Genomic DNA, 24,678 nt, shown 5'->3' on the forward strand with positions numbered 1-24,678 from the left:
TAAAACTAAACTAAATAGACAAAACCTTTGACACACTGCAGTTAATGTGGTGAATATCTTTGGGATGATGGCGCCCCCTGGCGGTCAGACCCAAACACTACACCAACACGGAGCGGCACACTTCAGCCCGGAAATATCGTTGGAAGAAGTTCCTCCTGAACTTCCTGTGCGTTAATCCACTTGTTGAGGAGAAGGGGAGGAGGACGAGGAGGTGAACATAAAGGTAAAACGTCAAGAAAACGCGCACAATGCCCGTCTAACCACAGCAGTGAACCGGGCAGTGGAGCACGATGTTCGGCTTGAGAGAAGCCGGCGTCCTTGGCGCCTCCGTCGTTCTAGCGGGAGGAGTCGCTTATCTTATCTGGAACTACACGTCCTCCTCCGGGCAGAAGAAGCCTGTAAACCGGAGCGGACAGGGCGGTGTAAGTCCCAGAGGGGAAGGAGAAGGGAAGAAGAAGAAGGAGGAGGAGGAGGAGCAGCGGAGGAGAGAGGAAGCTACAACCGAACAAACTGTTGTAGCCGCCGCTGCTGCGCCCGTCGCTGCTGCCAAAGCTCCACAATCTGCAGAGGTAAAAATGAGCGGGACACACCCGGTGCAGGTGGAGACAGTGGGTCCATTGGTGGGTTTGAGCACCAAACACGGGCGGATCATGAGACACTGGGTCCCTGGACACTGACATGTAAAAGACCCCCACAGTTTGAGACACTCTTTGTAGTTGTTTTGAGTCAAATTTTTTGTCGATGGTGACTTTAAAGACAGTTTGTGTCTATTCTTGTTAAGTCTCTGTGGTTGTTTTGCATCACTTTGTGGTAATTTGCATCTTTTCACAAAATTTTGCGGATCCAGGACAGCAGTTCTACCTGTATACCTTCAGTAATTTAATGTCAGTCTCTGTAGGTGGAAGTTTAGACAGGGTTTGCACTGAGGAAGAAGTCTCATATTTCTGTTTCATGTTTAAATATTTGAATTTGCGATTTTTTTGTTTAACAGAAAAATAGTTAATGTTTTGTACATAGAACTTTTAAAACTCTGCCCAGCCTTGATCTAATGAGTACTGGTCTCTGTGTGTGCTCCAGTCCAGGCCTGCGGAGTCAGGAGGGACACAGGTTCTGGTTCTGGGTCTGGATGGAGCCGGTAAAACCAGTTTGCTGCACTGTTTGGCCACGGGCAGCCTGGAGCAGGACATGCAGCCGACGCAGGGCTTCAACGCCGTGTCCATCAGCAGAGAGGACCTGCACATCGAGTTCCTGGAAAGTGAGTCTGAACTCTTATGAAACACCTGAACCCGGTCACAGCAAAGCAAAGACACAGAGGTGAATGTGACGTTGTCTGTCTCTCGTCTGTCTGTCAGTTGGTGGTAAAGAGGAGCTGCGACCATACTGGAAGAAGTACACGTCCAAGGCTCTTCTGCTGGTGTTCGTGGTCGACTCCTCCGACCCACAGCTCTTCCCAGTGGCTAAGAAACATTTACATGAGCTGCTGGCGTCTGACCCCCGCCTGCCTTTGATGGTGCTGGCCAACAAACAGGTGAGCATGACAGAAAAACACTCCACGCTGTTTCCAACAAAAGCCTGTGAGCGTCTTATCTTCAGAGAACCTTGCTCAGTTTATGATTAGAGACTTTTAGTGCAGCTTCAGTTTGTTTCTATTATGAATTAATTAACTCGATTGGTTGTTTGTTCTAATGATAAATGTCCTCTTCACCCAGGGTCTAGGGTTTTGTGTACATTTTTTTTGTTTTGTCCAATCAAAACTCCAAAACTCAAATATATTTAGTTTGATATTAAAAAAAGAATAAGTAAATACTCACAGCACAAGCTTTAACCAGAGAGGTTTGGGATTTTTTTTAATCGCTATAGTTGCTGATCATTTTTTTTAAATAAACAAATCAGTGTTAATTTTGGTTTATGTCCAGTTGGTGACGAGAAAGTCCTGAATTGTCATGTGAGCACTGATTTAAAAAAAACTGTAGTTGTTCTGTACAAAGCTGGAGAAAAACTCACAGAAGAGTGTCAGTATTTGATTTCTTGTCCAGAGTTGAACAAAAGTTTGGACTCATCATGCAAAGACACCTGTGAGGTATTTGAAGTTTTCTGTCTCAGGTTTACTGAACATGTGTTCATGTCTCCAGGATCTTCCAGGCGCCTGCAGCATCACTGACCTCCATGACTCTCTGTCCCTGTCTGAGGTCGGAGAACGCAAGTTGTTCCTCATCGGTACCCATGTGAAGAAGGGCGAGGCGGAGCTGAGCTCAGGCGTTCAGGACGCTCGTGACCTGATCATCCAGATGGTTTGTGAGGGCAGATAAAAGTCTGTGGTTTAGGTCCGTCTGTGGTTGTTGCTTAATCCTGTGTCTTTAACAGGTTCTTTGCACTGTTTTCACTGCAGCAGGTTGGCTGAAAATCTCTTATTTATTTGTGAGAAAATTAAAAGTTGTTGTTTTGGTACGTTACATTTGGGATTAAAGAACACTTATTTGTTTCAGTGACCAGATTTGAATAATAAAATCTTTTTTTTTAGATGTGTCTTTATTTAATTTGAGGGACACTCCAAACAACTGGTTTTCAATTTTTTTTCTGCACCAAAAATGAATTTTCTCTTTGTCCCAGCAGGTGAACAGTAGAGCCATACATGTTACACTTTACAAGAATGTTACTCTGTGGTTATTAGTTAATCTCTTAATGTTTCTTAACGCTGTAGGCGATGATACACAAGTTCTGGTGCTGCCTTCAGGCTGTAGTGCAGGTGGTCAGATGGGATACGGTGGATTTATTTCAGGCTGTGGATTCTCTTAGGATATCTGTGAACCTAACGGCTGCAGCTTTGTCACCAGCAGTGAGCAACAGTTTGTTGGCATCAGAGTTTTGTTTTTTTTTGTTTTTTTTTCCTGTGTCAGTGTTTGTAGACAAAAATGTAAAAGCGCTGTTGTAACGGACAGTTCATTTCTTTTGTGTTGAATTTGGATAATCCACAGAATTTCATACGTCAGCATAAAGACTTAACGCTGCAACTGATGCAAGATTTTTATGAGAAACTAAACATATCATAACCTTTTATAGCACAAAGACAGGCTCCAATCCAAGTGATTGTTACGTTCATTTACTACTCATCCACATTAAATCTGTGCAGTCATAAAAAAGTAGCCGTTAAACCTGTGGGTGCCGTTGGTTTCAGCTGTTTATTGAAGTAGGTTAGAGTTGATGTTACCAAACCTTAACACTACACGACATCTTTTCTTTTGGATCACAGCTTTAAAAACACAAGAACTTTTATGATACCAGTTCACTGTTACCTACTGTGATACATGTTTTGTCTTAATCTTAAAAAGGGAATTGACTTTATGTTAAGAGGAAACTCTTGAACAGGGAATACATGTTTTTCTTGATATCTTTTGGAAAAGCTTTATGAGTTTTTGCTGCTCAGAGAGATGTTACCTTACAGCTCTTGATTCTCATTTATTTGATGAAATCTGTTTAACTCAGTGTGTAAACGTTTGAAAAAAAGGTGAACCACGTTGTTGAATTGTGCAAAACATTTTTGAGGAATGTAAAAGTTTCAAAGAGCACTTTTTTTTATCCAAAGTACCAAAACATGTCCAATTTGAAGTATTGTGTAAAAAGATTTCTCCCAGTTTGATAAAATCTTACACTGTTTTTCATGTTTAAATAAAAAATGTTTCCAGTAAATTACTGTGGTGTTTCCATTGTAATCTCAGGTATTGAACACACCCACATACAGGGACAGTCTCTTTCCCATCAGGACACCGTGCGGTGCCATATTTATGAGGACAGAACTATTAATAATGACAGTTGGATAACCCTGTCCTCTCATAGCTCCTGACAGTTTCGTTCATCACGCTATCAGAGCACACTGTCTGGAATCTGATCAAACACACACAGGCTCTGCAGAAATACAGCAGCAGCCTCCGACACCACTGACCTCAAGGTATCACTTTACTTTTAACGTCCTACATTGGGATTCTTGAGACAGCAAGATGGATGGTTTAACCGTACAGACTCCAGTTTCAAGGAAGTCCTCAGGTGTGGAGCTGGTTGCCAAGGACTCCTGGCTCCATAGCAACAGTAGGAGATTAGTGTGACACCATCAACAGGCAACAAGTCGACGCATCCAGCCCACAGTACTGCTGCGTGCCGAGATGGTCTCTGAGAAACAAGGTAAATTTAACAGTTCTTAAGTTAAAAAGTCGACAAATATTTGTGATTTAATATTTACAGTCTCATGTCTTTTGTCGTTGATTGTTCCAGGTGTTCAGTCCCGATTTGGTCCATCAAAAAGGTGAAGTAACATTTTTTTTGTTTAATCATTTTCTCTTTTTCTCTGCAGCCACTGTTGGTGAGTGAGTTCAAAAGTGTTGATAGATTTGTTATCTTTCAACTCTTATTTTCATTTTACATTACTGACCCATAACTGGGCAAATATGTCTGTTCACTTATTAAATTTCTGTTCCATTTTTTTTTTATACCTGCTTGAGGTTAAAGTCTAAAAGTCTGAGCCTAAAAGTCTTGAATGTTCTCTTTCAGGCAGAGCTGCAAAATGAGAAAAAAAACACTCTGACAGTTGTGTCTTTGAGTTTGATTAGTGGCCACAGTGAGGTTTAAATTTCAAAACCAAATGTTTAAACCTAAGAGTAGGGTCAGTTTTTAAATGTTGTGGCTCTGCAGGAAAGTAGAAAACCCTCAGAAGAGACGGGAAACTCACGGAGTGATTGCACACCCCCCCGGGCCCAAAGCGCCTGAAATACACAAAATTTAATGCTGATTTGTGTGTTTTTTGTGAATGTTGTGTTTCTTCTTGGCAGAATCTTGGAGCTGGCGCAGCACAAAACCTCAAAAACCGTTTGGGCTACGACTCCTTGGTGAGTGGCCGAGTCATACGAGCTTCTCTTGGATTCTTTCTCACACATGTAAAAACAAACACACTTCATCACAATGGCCTCTGTTCATTACACTATTGGTTTTACAGTTTTTCAGCACTGCGAGACAACCTCTGTTCCAGCTGTTGCATCACATGAGGTTGCATGTTTGTTCACTGACCCAGTGTGAAACTGACTCCAAGAATCCAGGAGCCTGTGTGGTCAGTGTTTCCTTCATTGAGCGCAATCTCTTTAAAACGGCATAATTAGAGACAGATGTCTGGCACGCTCCGAGTGTGTGGAAAAATGAACAGAGGTCACGTTAGATTGAAAGTATCATTCTTTCGTTTGGTAATTACCCGTTTGGAAAATGTTTACTCTGCTTCTGCATCAACATTTTCATAGCGGCAGTTTTCCTCTTTTCATTGATCAGTGAGAAGCTGAGCTGGGGCGACCAGGAGCCGATATGGCCCATCTCCGCTTCAGCGCTCGGAGCCATTCCAAGTGCAAGAATCCAATACCTGGCCAAGCACAAAAGAGACTTCTCAGCAAGGGAGGACCACTGGAGGTAACTGTAGCCTGTCTGCACCCCAAACATTATTGATGACTCTATCAAAAAAGCATGAGAGGGTTGGGGCTGTTTGTATTCATGCTTTAAAGGAGTGCACATAAGCTTTTTCTGTTGTGCTGCATCAACATATTTGCGGAAATGTTTGCAAAGCTGAAGGGTAATAAGCCCGAGTCCCTCTGATGCTCTTTGGCACAGAGTTGATTCGGTAAACTGTAAAGTGATGTTCAGGACTGATGCCAGCTGCATCCCGATCAGAGGCAATCGCCCCCGGGAGCTGTCAGGCTCAGTTAGCAGAAAGGAAGACATGATGGACCTTACAGCCTCCGAGGCTTTTATTTTGATAGTGCTTGTTGTTTTCTGACTCAGCTGCCACATTAAAAGCACAGTAACATGCGCTGTAATTCAATCAGAAGCCCACACAGGAAGTGCAGCTCCCAGAAGAAGAAGAATAATTTACTGTAATGATGGTGACAGCGATCAGCTGCTGGTCTGGTGCGAAGCAGGATTTTCATCAGAGACACAGTATGGAAGAGCTGTTTATCGATGTATAGATCGATTTTTTTTTATTTAGACTGTGATAAATGTATTTTCAGGTCTGTCATGTCTGATAATTACCTGTTGTTCCACATCTAATCTCATCAGTCTGCAGTAGAGACGTCCAGTGCATATGGTTTAATTTTAATCAAATTATTTGGCAAAACACTGAACTAAAGGACTGTCTGCTCCTGCTCCGCTATTATTTATGTCAACATGGCATCAAATATCACAGTATTATTGGTGCAAAATCTCAGTATCAATAGTAGGGGTGGTTAATCGGACCAGTTTCCTGATTCGATTCGATTACCACTCGATTATTGAGTTTCCATTTGAAAACAGTAACCCAAAATCCACCATAAACTCATAGCACCATTAAAAAAACAGTCAGTCACTTTAGTGTTGTTTAGAGTTTGTGTAGACATTTCAATTGTGTTATTTTCAGCCATATATGTTAAGAATACCAGGATGTCCTTGGTTAAATATATCCTGGTATTTGTGGATATATATATATATGAAAAAGTTAACTTTAATGGACATTTGTACTTTGAGTGAGTTGTGTTTATGTGACTACATGTGTAATGTGGTTACAAGAAAGTTACACATGTTAAGAAATGTCATGAACTCACGCAGTCAGTGTTCAGTTTGAGAGCTGATGATGAAGCAGGTTAATGGAGCCTGTTGTTAAAAGTTAGACATTGTTTTTCCAAGCATTGTGTAATTTGTATTTTAACCATACACATTTCATGATTAAATGTAGGTTGAGTGGGACTAGTTGTTTGGTTCAGTGGTGTCTTATGATTGATGAATGATGTCTGTGGCCACACCCCTTTTTGTTTTGGGAATTCTGCCAACATGTGAATAAAACAACAAGGTGAGTTTAGGTAGACATTTTTGCCATGTGGATGATTTAGTAATAGTTAAAGCTTTGTATAATTTGTATAGTGTGTTGGTTGTTGGTTAGATGGGGTTTATTTTGGCAGTACAAATGTTGATCTGCATTGTAAGATGAATTATCTGTGCAGATAAAACATGTAATTTGGTTTGATGGACAGTGTGTTATTTGTAAATCACCTTAGTGTTGGTTAGAGTTTGTGGATGGAGGTTGAGAATGTTTTAGTGATTAAAAGCAATTTTACAATGGTTGTGGCTTGTTGATGTACACAGGTGTTGTTAAAACACATTTAAACAGTTCTAGCTTTGGTTTTGTTGAGATATGATGCAGAACAGAGGTATGTTGCAGTCTTTTTTACCTGTTTTTCTAAACTTATATTTTTATATGTACTGTGTTTTTCTTGCTGGATCACAACAGAGGTCTGGTGCATTTTCTACATTTCTACTGTGTTTATGTGTCCAGATCCTTTGCTTTCTCTACTTTCTCAACAATTAAGAACTATTTCAAATCATATACAATCATGCACATTACCACTTACCCACAAACGTAACGCAAAAATACATAAGACATTATGGATTATATGTCATAAATCCGTGCTTTGATTCTATAGCAGTAATACCTACATATATGTCATATACATTATTCAAAGTAAGGTTTTCTTTCCTACATTACAACAGTATTTCCACGAATGCCATGTCTCATTCTAACTAGATATGTTGATAACAATATTTAAGAAATGCTGTTGAAATACAGGTTTTGCTTTACCTTTACATCACTTCAAAAAGCAAAAGGCACTGGTTATGGTACACCTAGTACACTAGGGTGGGGTTCAATTCCCTGCAGTGCCCTGCTAATAGATTGATGATGTAAGATCCACACAAAATCCTAAATCTTCACAGCTTGTCATGACAACTCCATGGTAACACATCTATGTAGACTGTATGTATTTCCATTATATGGCTCAAATGGCACACTTTATGGCTCCAAGTAAAAGGAGCTCAACTGCACCAATGCCTCCACAATCTTCTCTTGTTCCCAACAGCCCTAATCTCATCTGCTCTCCAGATATAAAGAGACATAAACATTTACAAAAGACATGTATTCTCCCCCAGTAGGTGCTGTTTGTGTGTAGCATAATATGAGCATGTCACTGTGTTCTCATATTTTAGTAAGATGTCATAAAATGTCATAAAAAAAAAGTCATATTATAGTAAAGCGTCAAAATTTTTTAAAAAAGGTCCTATTTTAGTAAGACCTCAAAATGTCATGAAAAATGTCATGCGGCCGTGAGGCGTAAAAATAGCCAAAAAAAGTAAAAAATTTTTTCGCCTCAAAATGTCATAAAAATGGTCATAGCCTCAAAATTGTCCAAAAAAGTCAAATTTTTTTTTAGCCTGAAAATATCATGAAAATGGTCATAGTATAGTAAAGCATCAAAATAGGCAAAAAAAAAAGTCAACATTTTTTTTGGCCTTAAAATGTCATAAAAATGGTCATAGTATAGTAAGGCGTCAAAATCGGCCAAAAAAAGTAAATTTTTTTTTGACGTCCAAAAATCATAAAAAACGTCATAGTATAGTAAGGCGTCAAAATCGGACAAAAAAAGTCAAAAAATTTTTTGACGTCCAAAAGTCATAAAAAACGTCATAGTATAGTAAGGCGTCAAAATCGGACAAAAAAAGTCAAAAATTTTTTTGACCTCAAAATGTCATAAAAAACGTCATAGTATAGTAAGGCGTCAAAATCGGACCAAAAAAAAGTCAAAATTTTTTTTGACCTCAAAATGTCATAAAAAACGTCATAGTATAGTAAGGCGTCAAAATCGGACAAAAAAAGTCAAAAAATTTTTTGACGTCCAAAAGTCATAAAAAACGTCATAGTATAGTAAGGCGTCAAAATCGGACAAAAAAAGTCAAAAAATGTTTTGACGTCCAAAAGTCATAAAAAACGTCATAGTATAGTAAGGCGTCAAAATCGGACAAAAAAAGTCAAAAATTTTTTTGACCTCAAAATGTCATAAAAAACGTCATAGTATAGTAAGGCGTCAAAATCGGACAAAAAAAGTCAAAATTTTTTTTGACCTCAAAATGTCATAAAAAACGTCATAGTATAGTAAGGCGTCAAAATCGGACAAAAAAAGTCAAAAAATTTTTTGACGTCCAAAACTCATAAAAAACGTCATAGTATAGTAAGGCGTCAAAATCGGACAAAAAAAGTCAAAAAAATTTTTGACGTCCAAAAGTCATAAAAAACGTCATAGTATAGTAAGGCGTCAAAATCGGACAAAAAAAGTCAAATTTTTTTTTGACGTCCAAAAATCATAAAAAACGTCATAGTATAGTAAGGCGTCAAAATCGGACAAAAAAAGTCAAAAAAATTTTTGACCTCAAAATGTCATAAAAAACGTCATAGTATAGTAAGGCGTCAAAATCGGACAAAAAAAGTCAAAAAAATTTTTGACCTCAAAATGTCATAAAAAACGTCATAGTATAGTAAGGCGTCAAAATCGGACAAAAAAAGTCAAAATTTTATTTGACGTCCGAAAGTCATAAAAAACGTCATAGTATAGTAAGGCGTCAAAATCGGACAAAAAAAGTCAAAAATCTTTTTGACGTCCGAAAGTCATAAAAAACGTCATAGTATAGTAAGGCGTCAAAATCGGACAAAAAAAGTCAAAATTTTTTTTGACGTCCGAAAGTCATAAAAAACGTCATAGTATAGTAAGGCGTCAAAATCGGACAAAAAAAGTCAAAAATCTTTTTGACGTCCGAAAGTCATAAAAAACGTCATAGTATAGTAAGGCGTCAAAATCGGACAAAAAAAGTCAAAATTTTTTTTGACGTCCGAAAGTCATAAAAAACGTCATAGTATAGTAAGGCGTCAAAATCGGACAAAAAAAATCAAAATTTTTTTTGACCTCCAAAACTCATGAAAAACGTCATAGTATAGTAAGGCGTCAAAATCAGACAAAAAAAGTCAAAAAAATTTTTGACATCAAAATGTCATAAAAAACGTCATAGTATAGTAAGGCGTCAAAATCGGACAAAAAAAATCAAAAAATTTTTTGACCTCCAAAATTCATAAAAAACGTCATAGTATAGTAAGGCGTCAAAATCGGCCAAAAAAAGTCAAAAAAAATTTTGACCTCAAAATGTCATAAAAAACGTCATAGTATAGTAAGGCGTCAAAATCGGACAAAAATAGTCAAAATTTTTTTTGACGTCCAAAAGTCATAAAAAACGTCATAGTATAGTAAGGCGTCAAAATCGGACAAAAAAAGTCAAAAATTTTTTGACGTCCAAAAGTCATAAAAAACGTCATAGTATAGTAAGGCGTCAAAATCGGCCAAAAAAAATCAAAATTTTTTTTGACCTCCAAAATTCATAAAAAACGTCATAGTATAGTAAGGCGTCAAAATCGGACAAAAAAAGTCAAAAAAATTTTTGACCTCAAGATGTCATAAAAAACGTCATAGTATAGTAAGGCGTCAAAATCGGACAAAAATAGTCAAAATTTTTTTTGACCTCCAAAACTCATAAAAAACGTCATAGTATAGTAAGGCGTCAAAATCGGACAAAAAAAGTCAAAAATTTTTTTGACCTCCAAAATTCATAAAAAACATCATAGTATAGTAAGGCGTCAAAATCGGACAAAAAAAATCAAAATTTTTTTTGACCTCCAGAACTCATGAAAAACGTCATAGTATAGTAAGGCGTCAAAATCAGACAAAAAAAGTCAAAAAAATTTTTGACTTCAAAATGTCATAAAAAACGTCATAGTATAGTAAGGCGTCAAAATCGGACAAAAAAAATCAAAAAATTTTTTGACCTCCAAAATTCATAAAAAACGTCATAGTATAGTAAGGCGTCAAAATCGGACAAAAAAAGTCAAAATTTTTTTTGACCTCCAAAATTCATAAAAAACGTCATAGTATAGTAAGGCGTCAAAATCGGACAAAAAAAGTCAAAATTTTTTTTGACGTCCGAAAGTCATAAAAAACGTCATAGTATAGTAAGGCGTCAAAATCGGACAAAAAAAGTCAAAAATTTTTTGACGTCCGAAAGTCATAAAAAACGTCATAGTATAGTAAGGCGTCAAAATCGGACAAAAAAAATCAAAATTTTTTTTGACCTCCAAAACTCATGAAAAACGTCATAGTATAGTAAGGCGTCAAAATCGGACAAAAAAAATCAAAATTTTTTTTGACCTCCAAAACTCATGAAAAACGTCATAGTATAGTAAGGCGTCAAAATCGGACAAAAAAAGTCAAAAAAAAATTTTGACCTCAAAATGTCATAAAAAAACGTCATAGTATAGTAAGGCGTCAAAATCGGACAAAAAAAGTCAAAATTTTTTTTGACGTCCAAAAGTCATAAAAAACGTCATAGTATAGTAAGGCGTCAAAATCGGACAAAAAAAGTCAAAAAATTTTTTGACGTCCAAAAGTCATAAAAAACGTCATAGTATAGTAAGGCGTCAAAATCGGCCAAAAAAAGTAAAAAAAATTTTGACCTCCAAAAGTCATAAAAAACGTCATAGTATAGTAAGGCGTCAAAATCGGCTAAAAAAAAGTAAAAAAAATGTTTGACCTCAAAATGTCATAAAAAACGTCATAGTATAGTAAGGCGTCAAAATCGGACAAAAAAAGTCAAAATTTTTTTTGACGTCCAAAAGTCATAAAAAACGTCATAGTATAGTAAGGCGTCAAAATCGGACAAAAAAAGTCAAAATTTTTTTTGACCTCAAAATGTCATAAAAAACGTCATAGTATAGTAAGGCGTCAAAATCGGACAAAAAAAGTCAAAATTTTATTTGACGTCCGAAAGTCATAAAAAACGTCATAGTATAGTAAGGCGTCAAAATCGGACAAAAAAAGTCAAAAATCTTTTTGACGTCCGAAAGTCATAAAAAACGTCATAGTATAGTAAGGCGTCAAAATCGGACAAAAAAAGTCAAAATTTTTTTTGACGTCCGAAAGTCATAAAAAACGTCATAGTATAGTAAGGCGTCAAAATCGGACAAAAAAAATCAAAATTTTTTTTGACCTCCAAAACTCATGAAAAACGTCATAGTATAGTAAGGCGTCAAAATCAGACAAAAAAAGTCAAAAAAATTTTTGACTTCAAAATGTCATAAAAAACGTCATAGTATAGTAAGGCGTCAAAATCGGACAAAAAAAATCAAAAAATTTTTTGACCTCCAAAATTCATAAAAAACGTCATAGTATAGTAAGGCGTCAAAATCGGACAAAAAAAGTCAAAATTTTTTTTGACCTCCAAAATTCATAAAAAACGTCATAGTATAGTAAGGCGTCAAAATCGGACAAAAAAAGTCAAAATTTTTTTTGACGTCCGAAAGTCATAAAAAACGTCATAGTATAGTAAGGCGTCAAAATCGGACAAAAAAAGTCAAAAATTTTTTGACGTCCGAAAGTCATAAAAAACGTCATAGTATAGTAAGGCGTCAAAATCGGACAAAAAAAATCAAAATTTTTTTTGACCTCCAAAACTCATGAAAAACGTCATAGTATAGTAAGGCGTCAAAATCGGACAAAAAAAATCAAAATTTTTTTTGACCTCCAAAACTCATGAAAAACGTCATAGTATAGTAAGGCGTCAAAATCGGCCAAAAAAAGTCAAAAAAAAATTTTGACCTCAAAATGTCATAAAAAACGTCATAGTATAGTAAGGCGTCAAAATCGGACAAAAAAAGTCAAAATTTTTTTTGACGTCCAAAAGTCATAAAAAACGTCATAGTATAGTAAGGCGTCAAAATCGGACAAAAAAAGTCAAAAAATTTTTTGACGTCCAAAAGTCATAAAAAACGTCATAGTATAGTAAGGCGTCAAAATCGGCCAAAAAAAGTAAAAAAAATTTTGACCTCCAAAAGTCATAAAAAACGTCATAGTATAGTAAGGCGTCAAAATCGGCTAAAAAAAAGTAAAAAAAATGTTTGACCTCAAAATGTCATAAAAAACGTCATAGTATAGTAAGGCGTCAAAATCGGACAAAAAAAGTCAAAATTTTTTTTGACGTCCAAAAGTCATAAAAAACGTCATAGTATAGTAAGGCGTCAAAATCGGACAAAAAAAGTCAAAATTTTTTTTGACCTCAAAATGTCATAAAAAACGTCATAGTATAGTAAGGCGTCAAAATCGGACAAAAAAAGTCAAAATTTTATTTGACGTCCGAAAGTCATAAAAAACGTCATAGTATAGTAAGGCGTCAAAATCGGACAAAAAAAGTCAAAAATCTTTTTGACGTCCGAAAGTCATAAAAAACGTCATAGTATAGTAAGGCGTCAAAATCGGACAAAAAAAGTCAAAATTTTTTTTGACGTCCGAAAGTCATAAAAAACGTCATAGTATAGTAAGGCGTCAAAATCGGACAAAAAAAATCAAAATTTTTTTTGACCTCCAAAACTCATGAAAAACGTCATAGTATAGTAAGGCGTCAAAATCAGACAAAAAAAGTCAAAAAAATTTTTGACATCAAAATGTCATAAAAAACGTCATAGTATAGTAAGGCGTCAAAATCGGACAAAAAAAATCAAAAAATTTTTTGACCTCCAAAATTCATAAAAAACGTCATAGTATAGTAAGGCGTCAAAATCGGCCAAAAAAAGTCAAAAAAAATTTTGACCTCAAAATGTCATAAAAAACGTCATAGTATAGTAAGGCGTCAAAATCGGACAAAAATAGTCAAAATTTTTTTTGACGTCCAAAAGTCATAAAAAACGTCATAGTATAGTAAGGCGTCAAAATCGGACAAAAAAAGTCAAAAATTTTTTGACGTCCAAAAGTCATAAAAAACGTCATACTATAGTAAGGCGTCAAAATCGGCCAAAAAAAATCAAAATTTTTTTTGACCTCCAAAATTCATAAAAAACGTCATAGTATAGTAAGGCGTCAAAATCGGACAAAAAAAGTCAAAAAAATTTTTGACCTCAAGATGTCATAAAAAACGTCATAGTATAGTAAGGCGTCAAAATCGGACAAAAATAGTCAAAATTTTTTTTGACCTCCAAAACTCATAAAAAACGTCATAGTATAGTAAGGCGTCAAAATCGGACAAAAAAAGTCAAAAATTTTTTTGACCTCCAAAATTCATAAAAAACATCATAGTATAGTAAGGCGTCAAAATCGGACAAAAAAAATCAAAATTTTTTTTGACCTCCAAAACTCATGAAAAACGTCATAGTATAGTAAGGCGTCAAAATCAGACAAAAAAAGTCAAAAAAATTTTTGACTTCAAAATGTCATAAAAAACGTCATAGTATAGTAAGGCGTCAAAATCGGACAAAAAAAATCAAAAAATTTTTTGACCTCCAAAATTCATAAAAAACGTCATAGTATAGTAAGGCGTCAAAATCGGACAAAAAAAGTCAAAATTTTTTTTGATCTCCAAAATTCATAAAAAACGTCATAGTATAGTAAGGCGTCAAAATCGGACAAAGAAAGTCAAAATTTTTTTTTACGTCCGAAAGTCATAAAAAACGTCATAGTATAGTAAGGCGTCAAAATCGGACAAAAAAAGTCAAAAATTTTTTGACGTCCGAAAGTCATAGAAAACGTCATAGTATAGTAAGGCGTCAAAATCGGACAAAAAAAATCAAAATTTTTTTTGACCTCCAAAACTCATGAAAAACGTCATAGTATAGTAAGGCGTCAAAATCGGACAAAAAAAATCAAAATTTTTTTTGACCTCCAAAACTCATGAAAAACGTCATAGTATAGTAAGGCGTCAAAATCAGACAAAAAAAGTCAAAAAAATTTTTGACTTCAAAATGTCATAAAAAACGTCATAGTATAGTAAGGCGTCAAAATCGGACAAAAAAAGTCAAAAAATTTTTTGACCTCCAAAATTCATAAAAAACGTCATAGTATAGTAAGGCGTCAAAATCGGCCAAAAAAAGTCAAAAAAAATTTTGACCTCAAAATGTCATAAAAAACGTCATAGTATAGTAAGGCGTCAAAATCGGCCAAAAAAAGTCAAAAAAAAATTTTGACCTCAAAATGTCATAAAAAAACGTCATAGTATAGTAAGGCGTCAAAATCGGACAAAAAAAGTCAAAATTTTTTTTGACGTCCAAAAGTCATAAAAAACGTCATAGTATAGTAAGGCGTCAAAATCGGACAAAAAAAGTCAAAAAATTTTTTGACGTCCAAAAGTCATAAAAAACGTCATAGTATAGTAAGGCGTCAAAATCGGCCAAAAAAAGTAAAAAAAATTTTGACCTCCAAAAGTCATAAAAAACGTCATAGTATAGTAAGGCGTCAAAATTGGCTAAAAAAAAGTAAAAAAAATTTTTGACCTCAAAATGTCATAAAAAACGTCATAGTATAGTAAGGCGTCAAAATCGGACAAAAAAAGTCAAAATTTTTTTTGACGTCCAAAAGTCATAAAAAACGTCATAGTATAGTAAGGCGTCAAAATCGGACAAAAAAAGTCAAAATTTTTTTTGACCTCAAAATGTCATAAAAAACGTCATAGTATAGTAAGGCGTCAAAATCGGACAAAAAAAGTCAAAATTTTATTTGACGTCCGAAAGTCATAAAAAACGTCATAGTATAGTAAGGCGTCAAAATCGGACAAAAAAAGTCAAAAATCTTTTTGACGTCCGAAAGTCATAAAAAACGTCATAGTATAGTAAGGCGTCAAAATCGGACAAAAAAAGTCAAAATTTTTTTTGACGTCCGAAAGTCATAAAAAACGTCATAGTATAGTAAGGCGTCAAAATCGGACAAAAAAAGTCAAAAATCTTTTTGACGTCCGAAAGTCATAAAAAACGTCATAGTATAGTAAGGCGTCAAAATCGGACAAAAAAAGTCAAAATTTTTTTTGACGTCCGAAAGTCATAAAAAACGTCATAGTATAGTAAGGCGTCAAAATCGGACAAAAAAAATCAAAATTTTTTTTGACCTCCAAAACTCATGAAAAACGTCATAGTATAGTAAGGCGTCAAAATCAGACAAAAAAAGTCAAAAAAATTTTTGACATCAAAATGTCATAAAAAACGTCATAGTATAGTAAGGCGTCAAAATCGGACAAAAAAAATCAAAAAATTTTTTGACCTCCAAAATTCATAAAAAACGTCATAGTATAGTAAGGCGTCAAAATCGGCCAAAAAAAGTCAAAAAAAATTTTGACCTCAAAATGTCATAAAAAACGTCATAGTATAGTAAGGCGTCAAAATCGGACAAAAATAGTCAAAATTTTTTTTGACGTCCAAAAGTCATAAAAAACGTCATAGTATAGTAAGGCGTCAAAATCGGACAAAAAAAGTCAAAAATTTTTTGACGTCCAAAAGTCATAAAAAACGTCATACTATAGTAAGGCGTCAAAATCGGCCAAAAAAAATCAAAATTTTTTTTGACCTCCAAAATTCATAAAAAACGTCATAGTATAGTAAGGCGTCAAAATCGGACAAAAAAAGTCAAAAAAATTTTTGACCTCAAGATGTCATAAAAAACGTCATAGTATAGTAAGGCGTCAAAATCGGACAAAAATAGTCAAAATTTTTTTTGACCTCCAAAACTCATAAAAAACGTCATAGTATAGTAAGGCGTCAAAATCGGACAAAAAAAGTCAAAAATTTTTTTGACCTCCAAAATTCATAAAAAACATCATAGTATAGTAAGGCGTCAAAATCGGACAAAAAAAATCAAAATTTTTTTTGACCTCCAAAACTCATGAAAAACGTCATAGTATAGTAAGGCGTCAAAATCAGACAAAAAAAGTCAAAAAAATTTTTGACTTCAAAATGTCATAAAAAACGTCATAGTATAGTAAGGCGTCAAAATCGGACAAAAAAAATCAAAAAATTTTTTGACCTCCAAAATTCATAAAAAACGTCATAGTATAGTAAGGCGTCAAAATCGGACAAAAAAAGTCAAAAAAATTTTTGACCTCAAGATGTCATAAAAAACGTCATAGTATAGTAAGGCGTCAAAATCGGACAAAAATAGTCAAAATTTTTTTTGACCTCCAAAACTCATAAAAAACGTCATAGTATAGTAAGGCGTCAAAATCGGACAAAAAAAGTCAAAATTTTTTTTGACCTCCAAAATTCATAAAAAACGTCATAGTATAGTAAGGCGTCAAAATCGGACAAAAAAAGTCAAAATTTTTTTTGACGTCCGAAAGTCATAAAAAACGTCATAGTATAGTAAGGCGTCAAAATCGGACAAAAAAAGTCAAAAATTTTTTGACGTCCGAAAGTCATAAAAAACGTCATAGTATAGTAAGGCGTCAAAATCGGACAAAAAAAATCAAAATTTTTTTTGACCTCCTAAACTCATGAAAAACGTCATAGTATAGTAAGGCGTCAAAATCGGACAAAAAAAATCAAAATTTTTTTTGACCTCCAAAACTCATGAAAAACGTCATAGTATAGTAAGGCGTCAAAATCGGACAAAAAAAGTCAAAAATTTTTTGACGTCCAAAAGTCATAAAAAACGTCATAGTATAGTAAGGCGTCAAAATCGGACAAAAATAGTCAAAATTTTTTTTGACGTCCAAAAGTCATAAAAAACGTCATAGTATAGTAAGGCGTCAAAATCGGACAAAAAAAGTCAAAAAAATTTTTGACCTCAAAATGTCATAAAAAACGTCATAGTATAGTAAGGCGTCAAAATCGGACAAAAATAGTCAAAATTTTTTTTGACGTCCAAAAGTCATAAAAAACGTCATAGTATAGTAAGGCGTCAAAATCGGACAAAAAAAGTCAAAAATTTTTTGACGTCCAAAAGTCATAAAAAACGTCATAGTATAGTAAGGCGTCAAAATCGGACAAAAAAAGTCAAAATTTTTTTTGACCTCCAAAACTCATGAAAAACGTCATAGTATAGTAAGGCGTCAAAATCAGACAAAAAAAGTCAAAAAAATTTTTGACTTCAAAATGTCATAAAAAACGTCATAGTATAGTAAGGCGTCAAAATCGGACAAAAAAAGTCAAAAAATTTTTTGACCTCCAAAATTCATAAAAAACGTCATAGTATAGTAAGGCGTCAAAATCGGCCAAAAAAAGTCAAAAAAAATTTTGACCTCAAAATGTCATAAAAAACGTCATAGTATAGTAAGGCGTCAAAATCGGCCAAAAAAAGTCAAAAAAAAATTTTGACCTCAAAATGTCATAAAAAAACGTCATAGTATAGTAAGGCGTCAAAATCGGACAAAAAAAGTCAAAATTTTTTTTGACGTCCAAAAGTCATAAAAAACGTCATAGTATAGTAAGGCGTCAAAATCGGACAAAAAAAGTCAAAAAAAATTTTGACCTCAAAATGTCATAAAAAACGTCATAGTATAGTAAGGCGTCAAAATCGGACAAAAAAAGTCAAAATTTTTTTTGACCTCAAAATGTCATAAAAAACGTCATAGTATAGTAAGGCGTCAAAATCGGACAAAAAAAGTCAAAATTTTTTTTGACCTCCAAAATTCATAAAAAACGTCATAGTATAGTAAGGCGTCAAAATCGGACAAAAAAAGTCAAAAAAAATTTTGACCTCAAAATGTCATAAAAAACGTCATAGTATAGTAAGGCGTCAAAATCGGACAAAAAAAGTCAAAATTTTTTTTGACGTCCAAAAGTCATAAAAAACGTCATAGTATAGTAAGGCGTCAAAATCGGACAAAAAAAGTCAAAAAAAATTTTGACCTCAAAATGTCATAAAAAACGTCATAGTATAGTAAGGCGTCAAAATCGGACAAAAAAAGTCAAAAAAAAATTTTGACCTCAAAATGTCATAAAAAACGTCATAGTATAGTAAGGCGTCAAAATCGGACAAAAAAAGTCAAATTTTTTTTTGACGTCCAAAAGTCATAAAAAACGTCATAGTATAGTAAGGCGTCAAAATCGGACAAAAAAAGTCAAAAAATGTTTTGACGTCCAAAAGTCATAAAAAACGTCATAGTATAGTAAGGCGTCAAAATCGGACAAAAAAAGTCAAATTTTTTTTTGACGTCCAAAAGTCATAAAAAACGTCATAGTATAGTAAGGCGTCAAAATCGGACAAAAAAAGTCAAAAAAATTTTTGACCTCAAAATGTCATAAAAAACGTCATAGTATAGTAAGGCGTCAAAATCGGACAAAAAAAGTCAAAATTTTTTTTGACGTCCAAAACTCATAAAAAACGTCATAGTATAGTAAGGCGTCAAAATCGGACAAAAAAAGTCAAAAAAATTTTTGACCTCAAAATGTCATAAAAAACGTCATAGTATAGTAAGGCGTCAAAATCGGACAAAAAAAGTCAAAAAATTTTTTGACGTCCAAAAGTCATAAAAAACGTCATAGTATAGTAAGGCGTCAAAATCGGCCAAAAAAAGTCAAAAACAATTTTGACCTCAAAATGTCATAAAAAACGTCATAGTATAGTAAGGCGTCAAAATCGGACAAAAAAAGACAAATTTTTTTTTTGACGTCCAAAAGTCATAAAAAACGTCATAGTATAGTAAGGCGTCAAAATCGGACAAAAAAAGTCAAAATTTTTTTTGACCTCAAAATGTCATAAAAAACGTCATAGTATAGTAAGGCGTCAAAATCGGACAAAAAAAGTCAAAATTTTTTTTGACGTCCAAAAGTCATAAAAAACGTCATAGTATAGTAAGGCGTCAAAATCGGACAAAAAAAGTCAAAAAAATTTTTGACCTCAAAATGTCATAAAAAACGTCATAGTATAGTAAGGCGTCAAAATCGGACAAAAAAAGTCAAAATTTTTTTTGACGTCCAAAAGTCATAAAAAACGTCATAGTATAGTAAGGCGTCAAAATCGGACAAAAAAAGTCAAAAAAAATTTTGACCTCAAAATGTCATAAAAAACGTCATAGTATAGTAAGGCGTCAAAATCGGACAAAAAAAGTCAAAATTTTTTTTGACCTCAAAATGTCATAAAAAACGTCATAGTATAGTAAGGCGTCAAAATCGGACAAAAAAAGTCAAAATTTTTTTTGACCTCCAAAATTCATAAAAAACGTCATAGTATAGTAAGGCGTCAAAATCGGACAAAAAAAGTCAAAAAAAATTTTGACCTCAAAATGTCATAAAAAACGTCATAGTATAGTAAGGCGTCAAAATCGGACAAAAAAAGTCAAAATTTTTTTTGACGTCCAAAAGTCATAAAAAACGTCATAGTATAGTAAGGCGTCAAAATCGGACAAAAAAAGTCAAAATTTTTTTTGAAGTCCAAAAGTCATAAAAAACGTCATAGTATAGTAAGGCGTCAAAATCGGACAAAAAAAGTCAAAATTTTTTTTGACCTCAAAATGTCATAAAAAACGTCATAGTATAGTAAGGCGTCAAAATCGGACAAAAAAAGTCAAAATTTTTTTTGACCTCCAAAAGTCATAAAAAACGTCATAGTATAGTAAGGCGTCAAAATCGGACAAAAAAAGTCAAAATTTTTTTTGACCTCCAAAATTCATAAAAAACGTCATAGTATAGTAAGGCGTCAAAATCGGACAAAAAAAGTCAAAAAAAATTTTGACCTCAAAATGTCATAAAAAACGTCATAGTATAGTAAGGCGTCAAAATCGGACAAAAAAAGTCAAAAAAAATTTTGACCTCAAAATGTCATAAAAAACGTCATAGTATAGTAAGGCGTCAAAATCGGACAAAAAAAGTCAAAAAATTTTTTGACGTCCAAAAGTCATAAAAAACGTCATAGTATAGTAAGGCGTCAAAATCGGACAAAAAAAGTCAAATTTTTTTTTGACGTCCAAAAGTCATAAAAAACGTCATAGTATAGTAAGGCGTCAAAATCGGACAAAAAAAGTCAAAAAAATTTTTGACCTCAAAATGTCATAAAAAACGTCATAGTATAGTAAGGCGTCAAAATCGGACAAAAAAAGTCAAAAAATTTTTTGACGTCCAAAAGTCATAAAAAACGTCATAGTATAGTAAGGCGTCAAAATCGGACAAAAAAAGTCAAAAAAAATTTTGACCTCAAAATGTCATAAAAAACGTCATAGTATAGTAAGGCGTCAAAATCGGACAAAAAAAGTCAAAAAAAAATTTTGACCTCAAAATGTCATAAAAAACGTCATAGTATAGTAAGGCGTCAAAATCGGACAAAAAAAGTCAAAAAATTTTTTGACGTCCAAAAGTCATAAAAAACGTCATAGTATAGTAAGGCGTCAAAATCGGACAAAAAAAGTCAAAAAAAATTTTGACCTCAAAATGTCATAAAAAACGTCATAGTATAGTAAGGCGTCAAAATCGGCCAAAAAAAGTCAAAAAAAAATTTTGACCTCAAAATGTCATAAAAAACGTCATAGTATAGTAAGGCGTCAAAATCGGACAAAAAAAGTCAAATTTTTTTTTGACGTCCAAAAGTCATAAAAAATGTCATAGTATAGTAAGGCGTCAAAATCGGACAAAAAAAGTCAAAAAATTTTTTGACGTCCAAAAGTCATAAAAAACGTCATAGTATAGTAAGGCGTCAAAATCGGCCAAAAAAAGTCAAAAAAAATTTTGACCTCAAAATGTCATAAAAAACGTCATAGTATAGTAAGGCGTCAAAATCGGACAAAAAAAGTCAAAAAAAATTTTGACCTCAAAAAGTCATAAAAAACGTCATAGTATAGTAAGGCGTCAAAATCGGACAAAAAAAGTCAAAATTTTTTTTGACGTCCGAAAGTCATAAAAAACGTCATAGTATAGTAAGGCGTCAAAATCGGACAAAAAAAGTCAAAATTTTTTTTGACCTCAAAATGTCATAAAAAACGTCATAGTATAGTAAGGCGTCAAAATCGGACAAAAAAAGTCAAAGAAATTTTTGACGTCCGAAAGTCATAAAAAACGTCATAGTATAGTAAGGCGTCAAAATCGGACAAAAAAAGTCAAAAAAATTTTTGACCTCAAAATGTCATAAAAAACGTCATATAGTATAGTATAGTATAGTATAGTAAGGCGTCAAAATCGGACAAAAAAAGTCAAAAAATTTTTTGACGTCCAAAAGTCATAAAAAACGTCATAGTATAGTAAGGCGTCAAAATCGGACAAAAAAAGTCAAAATTTTTTTTGACGTCCAAAAGTCATAAAAAACGTCATAGTATAGTAAGGCGTCAAAATCGGACAAAAAAAGTCAAAAAAATTTTTGACCTCAAAATGTCATAAAAAACGTCATAGTATAGTAAGGCGTCAAAATCGGACAAAAAAAGTCCAAAATTTTTTTGACCTCCAAAAGTCATAAAAAACGTCATAGTATAGTAAGGCGTCAAAATCGGCCAAAAAAAGTCAAAAAAATTTTTGACCTCAAAATGTCATAAAAAACGTCATAGTATAGTAAGGCGTCAAAATCGGACAAAAAAAGTCAAAATTTTTTTTGACGTCCAAAAGTCATAAAAAACGTCATAGTATAGTAAGGCGTCAAAATCGGACAAAAAAAGTCAAAATTTTTTTTGACCTCAAAATGTCATAAAAAACGTCATAGTATAGTAAGGCGTCAAAATCGGACAAAAAAAGTCAAATTTTTTTTTGACTTCCAAAAGTCATAAAAAACGTCATAGTATAGTAAGGCGTCAAAATCGGACAAAAAAAGTCAAAAATTTTTTTGACGTCCAAAAATCATAAAAAACGTCATAGTATAGTAAGGCGTCAAAATCGGACAAAAAAAGTCAAAAATTTTTTTGACGTCAAAAACTCATAAAAAACGTCATAGTATAGTAAGGCGTCAAAATCGGACAAAAAAAGTCAAAAATTTTTTTGACGTCCAAAAGTCATAAAAAACGTCATAGTATAGTAAGGCGTCAAAATCGGACAAAAAAAATCAAAATTTTTTTTGACCTCCAAAAGTCATAAAAAACGTCATAGTATAGTAAGGCGTCAAAATCGGACAAAAAAAGTCAAAAAAATTTTTGACCTCAAAATGTCATAAAAAACGTCATAGTATAGTAAGGCGTCAAAATCGGACAAAAAAAGTCAAAATTTTTTTTGACGTCCAAAAGTCATAAAAAACGTCATAGTATAGTAAGGCGTCAAAATCGGACAAAAAAAGTCAAAAAAATTTTTGACCTCAAAATGTCATAAAAAACGTCATAGTATAGTAAGGCGTCAAAATCGGACAAAAAAAGTCAAAAAAAATTTTGACGTCCGAAATTCATAAAAAACGTCATAGTATAGTAAGGCGTCAAAATCGGACAAAAAAAGTCAAAAATTTTTTTGACGTCCAAAAGTCATAAAAAACGTCATAGTATAGTAAGGCGTCAAAATCGGACAAAAAAAATCAAAATTTTTTTTGACCTCCAAAAGTCATAAAAAACGTCATAGTATAGTAAGGCGTCAAAATCGGACAAAAAAAGTCAAAAAAATTTTTGACCTCAAAATGTCATAAAAAACGTCATAGTATAGTAAGGCGTCAAAATCGGACAAAAAAAGTCAAAATTTTTTTTGACGTCCAAAAGTCATAAAAAACGTCATAGTATAGTAAGGCGTCAAAATCGGACAAAAAAAGTCAAAAAAATTTTTGACCTCAAAATGTCATAAAAAACGTCATAGTATAGTAAGGCGTCAAAATCGGACAAAAAAAGTCAAAAAATTTTTTGACGTCCAAAAGTCATAAAAAACGTCATAGTATAGTAAGGCGTCAAAATCGGCCAAAAAAAGTCAAAAAAAATTTTGACCTCAAAATGTCATAAAAAACGTCATAGTATAGTAAGGCGTCAAAATCGGCCAAAAAAAGTCAAAAAAAAATTTTGACCTCAAAATGTCATAAAAAACGTCATAGTATAGTAAGGCGTCAAAATCGGACAAAAAAAGTCAAATTTTTTTTTGACGTCCAAAAGTCATAAAAAACGTCATAGTATAGTAAGGCGTCAAAATCGGACAAAAAAAGTCAAAAAAAATTTTGACCTCAAAATGTCATAAAAAACGTCATAGTATAGTAAGGCGTCAAAATCGGACAAAAAAAGTCAAAAAAAATTTTGACCTCAAAATGTCATAAAAAACGTCATAGTATAGTAAGGCGTCAAAATCGGACAAAAAAAGTCAAAAAAAATTTTGACCTCAAAATGTCATAAAAAACGTCATAGTATAGTAAGGCGTCAAAATCGGACAAAAAAAGTCAAAATTTTTTTTGACGTCCGAAAGTCATAAAAAACGTCATAGTATAGTAAGGCGTCAAAATCGGACAAAAAAAGTCAAAATGTTTTTTGACCTCAAAATGTCATAAAAAACGTCATAGTATAGTAAGGCGTCAAAATCGGACAAAAAAAGTCAAAAAAAATTTTGACGTCCGAAATTCATAAAAAACGTCATAGTATAGTAAGGCGTCAAAATCGGACAAAAAAAGTCAAAAAAATTTTTGACCTCAAAATGTCATAAAAAACGTCATAGTATAGTAAGGCGTCAAAATCGGACAAAAAAAGTCAAATTTTTTTTTGACTTCCAAAAGTCATAAAAAACGTCATAGTATAGTAAGGCGTCAAAATCGGACAAAAAAAGTCAAAAATTTTTTTGACGTCCAAAACTCATAAAAAACGTCATAGTATAGTAAGGCGTCAAAATCGGACAAAAAAAGTCAAAAATTTTTTTGACCTCCAAAAGTCATAAAAAACGTCATAGTATAGTAAGGCGTCAAAATCGGACAAAAAAAGTCAAATTTTTTTTTGATGTCCAAAAGTCATAAAAAACGTCATAGTATAGTAAGGCGTCAAAATCGGACAAAAAAAGTCAAAAAAATTTTTGACCTCAAAATGTCATAAAAAACGTCATAGTATAGTAAGGCGTCAAAATCGGACAAAAAAAGTCAAAAAATTTTTTGACGTCCAAAAGTCATAAAAAACGTCATAGTATAGTAAGGCGTCAAAATC

General features: G+C 33.3%; 1 protein-coding gene across 1 annotated transcript; it reads left to right on the forward strand.

Annotated features, from left to right (window-relative positions):
• The first annotated feature begins 148 nt into the window (after nucleotides 1-148).
• arl9 (ADP-ribosylation factor-like 9) lies at nucleotides 149-3,681 on the forward strand. Its single transcript, XM_041048963.1, has 4 exons — nucleotides 149-569; nucleotides 1,078-1,255; nucleotides 1,353-1,528; nucleotides 2,133-3,681. Exons 1-4 carry the CDS (start codon nucleotides 291-293, stop codon nucleotides 2,307-2,309), a joined length of 810 nt encoding a protein of 269 aa, XP_040904897.1. The 5' UTR covers nucleotides 149-290; the 3' UTR covers nucleotides 2,310-3,681.
• Nucleotides 3,682-24,678: the final 20,997 nt, after the last annotated feature.

The sequence above is a fragment of the Toxotes jaculatrix genome, chromosome 10 (genome assembly GCF_017976425.1).
Source record: "Toxotes jaculatrix isolate fToxJac2 chromosome 10, fToxJac2.pri, whole genome shotgun sequence".
Taxonomy (NCBI): domain Eukaryota; kingdom Metazoa; phylum Chordata; class Actinopteri; family Toxotidae; genus Toxotes; species Toxotes jaculatrix.

Bases quoted from the DNA above. Each gene is read 5' to 3' on its own strand.
- arl9 (XM_041048963.1), top strand. From the start codon at position 291: ATGTTCGGCTTGAGAGAAGCCGGCGTCCTTGGCGCCTCCGTCGTTCTA. The intron at 1,256-1,352 runs GTGAGTCTGAAC...TCTGTCTGTCAG, and splicing joins GCACATCGAGTTCCTGGAAA to TTGGTGGTAAAGAGGAGCTG. The intron at 1,529-2,132 runs GTGAGCATGACA...TCATGTCTCCAG, and splicing joins TGGTGCTGGCCAACAAACAG to GATCTTCCAGGCGCCTGCAG.